Raw genomic sequence first — 8,443 nt, forward strand, 5'->3', positions numbered from 1 at the left:
CCATCTGCTCCTCCTCATCTACTAACTGCCTGCCACACTCCGGCTCCGCTGGTCTTGAATGCCTCTCCACAGCGGCTTGCTTCCATCAGCTAACATGTCAGTTAGTATCCTCCAGTAAAACAAAAATTCTGTCACTGAACTTACCTGCTTGCGCGTGCTCTTGAATCCTCCATCTTGCAGCCATGACACCAAACACTATGTGAGTTTTTAACCTCCATCCATCCATTCCCTTAGCCGCTTATCTTCAACCTATTTCAGTTATTCTTCAATCTCTAGATTCGCCTGTAATTGGGACAATCTGTATTTAGCCTGCATACCACTACAACAAACCTCCTGTGACAGCCAACTTGCAACCAGAACATATGCAGTCTTTAACTTTTTTGACATTGTTGTTCAAAAATGTTTTTTTCCAATGGAGTCAATTATTTAAATAGTGGACAACGAATAAATAAGACACATTTCAAAATCTTGAGTGCACCCTCTTTTCAGTAATCATCATTGGACAGGCATCTTCATTAACGGCTGAAACTTGTACACCGGCTTAGGCTCCTTCCTTGCCAGGAATGTTGCATTCCACGCTTCTGGAGCCAGATTCCTTAGTTAGTGATTGGACCGCCAATTTCCATGTCCTCAGCCCCCACCCAGCTCGGACACAATTTCCATTCTCACAAGTTGTGCTTTTGGGAAAGTGCAGCTCTGACCACCAGGCACTCACGTTCAAGTCCATCCTCCAGGCATGAATCAAAAGGGGGCCCCAGAGACAGGTAAGGCAAAACCTTTTTCTTTATTTCTACTCATCGGAAGGGTCTTTTGAGTCATGCTTTGTCTGGTCTCTCACCTTGGACCAGTTTCTCGTAGGTGACCCTGCCAGGGGCATAAAGTCCCAGACAATTTAACTGGGACATACAAATCACCGACCACAATATATAAATATATACATATCTACATCTATATAAATCTATTTTTTAGGAGAAAGAATGAAAAAGCCATGACCACTTGCACTCTGCCAAGACGAATCAACAAAGCATCAACAATGCTTTGTTGTGACAAGAGGTCACAGCATTAGAGACACTGAGCAAATAGTTTTGTTTTTTTTAATTAATTTAAGATGGTGTCCGGTTAAACCCCATGAGAGGAATTGTAATTAGTGATGCTTCCCATAGCCGTTGAAAACCCAAATATATTGTGCAACCATGGTTATATATGCTGTTTTTCACTAACTTGTTTTTGGTCAGGACATTTGACCGCTTTACTGTCTTGTTCCCATAACAAAGAAGAACATTGTCGTGGGAAGTTGACAGATATTATTGTACAAGATGTTTTTGAGCAAGATGTTTTTCAGAGCCTGAAGGACACACTTAAGTGTCAATATCAAATCGGGAAACAGGTGTTGCGCCGCCAGGGCGGACGGGTAGGCCACCCGCCCTTCCTCGCGTACGCAACTAAAAAATACAAAAGAGAGATGCAGAGTACAAACAAGTAGAGTCTGCTGCGGGTTGCGTACGGACGCCCAGCCGGTTGACAAGCGGAGCTCTACTTGGGTGTTGGCTCTCCACCTTCTCGGCATAGGTAAGAGGCTCATATGATGATTTCACGCAATGTCAACTATTTGAGAACTTGCATTTGGTCAAAATAAATATGCCAGTTGTTTGGGCTAAATAGCATTTGGGAACGTTGGCCTTTTGTTGAGTGTTGTCTTTGTCTCCTGAGCGCCGACCGGCACCGATCCTTTCAGCAAAACATTTTTGGCGTTGTCGGCAGGATCGTGCGGGCTACGCGCAGGAGATCAAAACAGAATGCGTTGTTTTAGAAAGAGAAATAAGGGTGCGGAAGTGGCACCAGAGGAGGAGGTGGTGCCCGGGTGGGAAGGCACCACTTTCCGAGAAGTAGAAGCTGTCTTACGGGAGCGTGGGGGACGCCCTGGACCGTGGACAGGAGTGAATCCCGCCGCCACTCCGCTGGCATTGTGTGATATGTTGAAGCGGGTGGAAGTGAATGCTCGTGCTCCGCTGGGAGGCACGCTGCAGATGTTTTGGATGTGTGCGGAAGCTTGGAATCCCGCCGCCACTCCGCTGGCATTGTGTGATATGTTGAAGCGGGTGGAAGTGAATGCTCGTGCTCTGCTGGAAGGCACGCTGCAGATGTTGTGGAGGTGTGCGGAAGCTTGGAAAAATTGCGTGTTGGAATTGGATAAAGTTAGAAGCGCAGAAAATCAAAAGGGGCAAGAGGTTATCCAGTTAGAGGTTATAGTGAAAAAATTAAAGAAGAATTTGGCAAAAATGCAGAGTATAACGGAAAAAGTTGTAATGCATATTTCCCGAGTAGCGCGAAGAGGGCGAAAGAAGAAATTTTGTAAAATAGAACAAGCGCAAACCCGTTCATTTACTATTGGGCTATCAGCGCAGTGGAATTCGGAGGAGTGGAACGGGGATGTTTGGGGAGATGATGATTTGACTGCAGCCACTAACCTGTCGGCAACTAACACAGCTAGACAGGAGACCCAGATTAGCGGTGGAAGGCAGACACCAACAATTTGTGCCTGAGTTTACCACCATATTTTTGAGCCCAGACACCTGAGGTTTTCAGAGGCGGAGTTGACAACCAGGCAAGACCGTGGCCACGGCAGCAAGACCCTTTTCGGGACTGGGTCTCAGCTCCACATCTGAGTACTGAGGGTTGATAGGAAGCCAAAGGAGTGATGCCATTTGAAATGGTGTGCGCAAAAATGTGTCTTGTACGTGCTTAATAAAGTCCGCATATACGTTGTAAACTGCATGTTGCGTGATGTGGATCTGCGTGTGTATTTGTCAGTTTGCTGGTGTGTAACTGTTGGTGTGTTGCATGTTCATATGTTGGATTGTTGGAGATAGACAATATTGGTTGAAATGTGGCTAAAAGACATTGTTAGATCATGTTTTATTTAGTTTGTATAGTTGAAAGTCAAGGTGACAGATTTGAGATGGTTTCAAACCTGAGGTTTGTGGGCAGGAACTGGTCTATTCGCAGGGTTGATTTTCAGCACACAGGTGAAATGAGGAAAATGGAAAAATGTATTATGGGATCAGTTGAGATTGAATTAAAAATTAGGATGTTTTCGAATGTTAGATTAATTGGCAATGAATAATTAGTGGTTGAAATATAAATAAAATACACAAAGTTGATGTGTTATATGTGAGGCTATGCCAGGGGTGGATAGCTAGATGATGTTGAAGTGATTGTAGATGTTGTGTTTTCGTAGTTTAATAATATGTAGGCATGTTGTTGTATGATAGCCAGCTTGGGAGGCTGTGGTATGAAAATGAGAAGTGATTGTGAGTGTAAGCCTGTGAAGCTTGCTCTGTTGAAATGTTCACACAGTTTGCTGCATGTGTTGCTGTTATTGTTGTTGTCATAGTTGTGAGAATTGTCGTTGTTGCTAGAGTTGGTTTTGTTGTTGTTGCTGTTGTTGTTCTTCAAAGTGGAAAATATTTGAAATTGGCAAATTGATAGAGACCACTGAATTTGGTAGAACAAAGTTGAAGAAAAATTTCAAATAGCAAAATTGATAAAAGAGAAAAAGTTGAATTTGGAAGTGGCAACGGCCACTAAATGACTTGCAGAGAAAATAAGACAGCCAAGTGGACATCAAACAGGGCTGCTTGCGAGAATTGCAGCTAACGGGACAGGGCAGGGGCGCGGAGAGCAGGGGTGGCAATCAGGGGCCTCTGCCCCCCTTTTCTTTTTTTTTTTACAGCAATTGCGATTTATTTTATAATTTATTTTCCACTTTCTGAAGGCAGAAATGTGACCCTTCTCTGCCAACCACACTTGTATAGAGGTTTGCATGGATGCGTGATGGGGAGTTGTATTTCATGATCCAAGTGGTAAATTTTGCATGTTGAGACAGAGGGAGGCAGAGAGGGCAGAATTGTTTTTGTATACTGGCCCTGTTCAAAAAAAAAAAAAGGGGGAAAGGGGTACGCAAATGCTGAGGAAAGCCTGGCGCCTTACAAGATATGAATTTAGAAGGTGGAAGATCGATGCTTTATGTGTAATGGTTGTTTGGAGAGATTAGCATGATAGGATCAGATTTTATGGTAAAATAGATTCAACTGTGCAAAAGGAGGATGAACCAGTTGATATGTTAATTGTTTGTTATAGTATAGTTTGTAAGCGTTTTTTTTTTTTTTTTTTTTTTAAACAAATCGCATTATGGTAGATAATGGATAAACGGCTTGAACATATTGACAGCAACTGAGAAGGGTTGCAGGGCTGGATGGAATTATATTATAAACAAAAATGTAGACGTGAGTGATATCCAACACTCAGAGATTAGATAAATTGATTATTCAGCTGAGAGTGGAGTAGTAGAAGAAAAGAGTAGTCAATGGGCTGACTTGAAAGCTGTACACATGGTAATTATACAAGGAGGGCCGCAAGGACTCTGCATATTTACAGATTCGTGGTCAGTAGACCAGGGGCTTCTTATGTGGATGCCCACATGGCATGCCACAGGGTGGAAAATTCATTCGAAAGAAGTTTGGGTAAAACAGCCAGACGGTCCTCCCCGAGCAGCAGAAATTATAGCTCAAGGGCAAGATGCTACTGTGAGCGTCTTATATCCTAGAGTGGAAAAATGGATAAATGTACCGGTGCCAAAATGTTATACAAGAGAGAATTAATCATATGTTTGTAGTATGCACTATTTGTCGTAATACAGATGCCGTGGTGGTGTTTGCTGATTGGAAAACCATCATTGGAGAGGCGCCATAGCCGGACCAAGGAAGACTGAGGGCCCAAGAGGTGACAGTGTCTTCTGCTGGGTCACATGTATCCTTGTCCTTGGTGCCACGGTCCAACTTTGCTGCGCAATGACGGAGAGTGACAAATTGGAGCAGATCCAGCGGTTCCACATAAGATGGAAAAGCAGTACCCGGGACCGTACTCAAGGAAACTACACCTGTCCAGCTTACCACGCCTGCTACGTGGTAAACGTCACCAGCAATTATCAGATGTGGAAATGCAGAAAGTGCCTTGCAGGAAGGGACATCCCGGTGATGGAAGAAGGATGCAACTTAACCGTCACTACAGTGGTACCCATGTGCCACTTCAACAGGATGACCAGGGACTGCAATGAGCACAACGGGACGAGGTGGACAATTACCGTAGAAGAAACCCAGTTTTTCTATGACAACACTGAAATTTCGGGACGGAACACATTTTTGTATGTAATATGGGTGATACCTGGGAAACCTAATGCTACAAGAACACACATAGCACCAATATTGGACACCTGTACACACATGGCACAAGCTAGAACTAAGACCCGAGTGTACTGGGAAATAAAATTTCCCGATATACCACACTGCACACGAAAACGTAGAGCTTGGTATGATACTCTCTTAGGAGGAGCGGGAACACTGTATGGTGTGGCTAATGCTGCAGATAATGAAGTAACTAGAACAATGTTATTTAACACAGGGCAACATGCGTCAGAGGCTATACATCAGGTAGGGGTATGGCTTCCAAAAGCTATGGTAGGGCAATTGGAAAACACAAATGTTTGGAAAAAGGCATTTACATGGGAGTCAAAATTATGGAATGAAACGTATGATGCGTTAAATAATTTATCACATATAGGTAATTGGACAACCTGTGAATTGCAAATGATACATGCGGAAGCTCAAAAAGAGCGATTCCAGAGAATAATGACAACGGGAAATTATAACGAATGGAGACGGATTTGGAATATTAGTAGCGAATTTTGGTTACAGCTACACTCGGAGCGAACGAAGTGCAACAGTACGTATTGTACTGGGTATTGGACTCAGTACAATGTGTCTACTGTTATGACGATATGTAAGTATCAAGTATTACCAGTGATTACTGCTACAGGGTTTTGGTTTTTACATTTGGATGGAGAGTGGATAGATGTGGAAACAAATACGACTTATGAGATGAAAATGTGTGACGAAACAGACAGAGGAATGGCGTGTACATTACAACAGGGACACAGTAATCCATGTTTAACCGACTCAGAGGTCGTACTTTGTGATTGGACTAGGGAGCCACGAAGGGAGATGTTGTGGCAAATTGGACCACATGCTCTATGTGTGGCAACAATGCAAAATCATTCACAAGTACCATCGGTTCCTTTCGTTGGTTGCCTATATAATGTGCACCTATGGCATTGGGGAAACCAGACGTATCGTTTGACGAATTACTCTGTGTCTAATCGGCTGACACAAGTGCAATGGGATGTACTAAAGAATCCCTGGAACCTCTCACTGGAGCGTTTCAAATGCGCATTGGAACAGTCCACTGAAGTTCAGAAAATTATACAATCACATACGTCTAACATCTCCAAACTCATGGTGTCCACATTGGTAGCCAGCGGACGGGTACAACATGCTGCTAAAATAGTACAACAGTCCTCAGCCCATCACTGGTGGGACATCTTTTCAGGGATGTCGGTCACTGCTAGGAGGACTTTGGTGCCCCCTCTGATTCTGTTGGTTATTGTAATAGTATTGTTATCAATATGTAACCTGCTAACGTGTATCTATGTAAGACGTATCCGAGCTGAGGTGGAGTGGGTGATTATGCAACGCATGAGATGATTGTACACCTTGACATACGCAACGGACACTTTGGTGTCGAGATCTACACTGTTAAGTTGACGCCTCATCCCACTCATGTATACATTTATGCTAGATGGCAAGGATATTTAACACATCAATATATTCACCGAAACCTAACGTTGCAGGAAGTATGGTCCATGTTCTTTCATGATATTTTTGAACATACGGGAAATGAAATAGTGTTACCATCAACGTTTGACGGGTATATCAACTAATATGTGAAGCCTCAAGAGTGGAATGAGAGGAATTGTAATTAGTGATGCTTCCCATAGCCGTTGAAAACCCAAATATATTGTGCAACCATGGTTATATATGCTGTTTTTCACTAACTTGTTTTTGGTCAGGACATTTGACCGCTTTACTGTCTTGTTCCCATAACAAAGAAGAACATTGTCGTGGGAAGTTGACAGATATTATTGTACAAGATGTTTTTGAGCAAGATGTTTTTCAGAGCCTGAAGGACACACTTAAGTGTCAATATCAAATCGGGAAACAGGTGTTGCGCCGCCAGGGCGGACGGGTAGGCCACCCGCCCTTCCTCGCGTACGCAACTAAAAAATACAAAAGAGAGATGCAGAGTACAAACAAGTAGAGTCTGCTGCGGGTTGCGTACGGACGCCCAGCCGGTTGACAAGCGGAGCTCTACTTGGGTGTTGGCTCTCCACCTTCTCGGCATAGGTAAGAGGCTCATATGATGATTTCACGCAATGTCAACTATTTGAGAACTTGCATTTGGTCAAAATAAATATGCCAGTTGTTTGGGCTAAATAGCATTTGGGAACGTTGGCCTTTTGTTGAGTGTTGTCTTTGTCTCCTGAGCGCCGACCGGCACCGATCCTTTCAGCAAAACACCCCACCACACACAGAACTTGAATCATCTGTAACTGTATTTTATGTGCTGAAAAGTGTTTTTTAAATTTTGTCTTCTCCCTCATCTGCCTGTAGAAAAGCATTGTGGTCTTGGGTGTTGCGATATGATGGCGCCTTCATCAACGCATTTTTTGATTTGGAGTTGCAGGGAGAACCAGAAAATGGGGGAAAAAAAGCCAGCCTAGGGCAGGCACGACTTAGAACATTGTTTTGAGCAACAATACCAAATTGGAACAAAAGAGCCGGAATTATTCCACCATACCCATATCGCAAATCATGCTTCTGTAGTGGACGCAGAATGAGGAAAGCTTCCCTTTTTAGTAAATTGGCACACAAAGCAGAATGATTTTTTTTTCTTTTTATCTCTGCCCTGCATACACTCAGCCTACATGTTGCTCGAGTGTATGTTCATTTGCCTATGATTTCTCTTAGTACTGTGCTGATACATATCAACATTATCAGAGGCAAGTGTCTGTCTGCTCAACTTCAAAAATCCTTTGTTGTGCAACCTGTACTCAGCTTAAAATGGGAAAAATATCTCAATATTGTTTAAACACACACTTTGGTACCTTGTTTATTTATTTGTCTATTATTTTTAGTTTATGTACTTAGGACAAATCAAACCTCAGAAGTTCTTTGAAGCTAACTGCTTGAGATACATTTAAACAGAACATGCATAATGCATCAATTATTATGGCCCATATGTGACGCTTTGCGGCACCAGAGATAACGGGCGTGTATGGACCCAACAGAGACTGAACACAAAGTAACAAATGAGGAGAAAATTTAATAACAAAAGGAGAACATAAGACGCGAACGGGAATAGAGAATAAATAAAATCAAAACCCGACAGGGGCGGAACCAACAGGACAGCGAGGTCGAAAATAGTGTCAAAAAACAAGTTACAAAATAAGACGCTCGAAAAACGGGCTCGAGGGGAGAAAAAGTAACGA

General features: G+C 43.0%; 1 protein-coding gene across 2 annotated transcripts; it reads left to right on the forward strand.

Moving 5' to 3' along the window:
* The first annotated feature begins 704 nt into the window (after window positions 1–704).
* Window positions 705–7,393, forward strand: LOC148409190 (uncharacterized). 2 transcript variants are annotated; one of them, XM_088438169.1, is made up of 2 exons: window positions 705–764; window positions 4,700–7,393. In XM_088438169.1, exon 2 carries the CDS (start codon window positions 4,851–4,853, stop codon window positions 6,597–6,599), a length of 1,749 nt encoding a protein of 582 aa, XP_088294295.1. In that variant the 5' UTR covers window positions 705–764; window positions 4,700–4,850; the 3' UTR covers window positions 6,600–7,393. The 2 variants fall into 2 exon arrangements, with proteins under 2 accessions (XP_088294295.1, XP_088294294.1); XM_088438168.1 differs by lacking the exon at window positions 705–764 and adding an exon at window positions 1,137–1,569.
* Window positions 7,394–8,443: the final 1,050 nt, after the last annotated feature.

This window comes from Hippichthys cyanospilos, chromosome 17, assembly GCF_059441005.1.
Source record: "Hippichthys cyanospilos isolate Australia breed blue-spotted pipefish chromosome 17, RoL_Hcya_1.0, whole genome shotgun sequence".
NCBI lineage: Eukaryota > Metazoa > Chordata > Actinopteri > Syngnathiformes > Syngnathidae > Hippichthys > Hippichthys cyanospilos.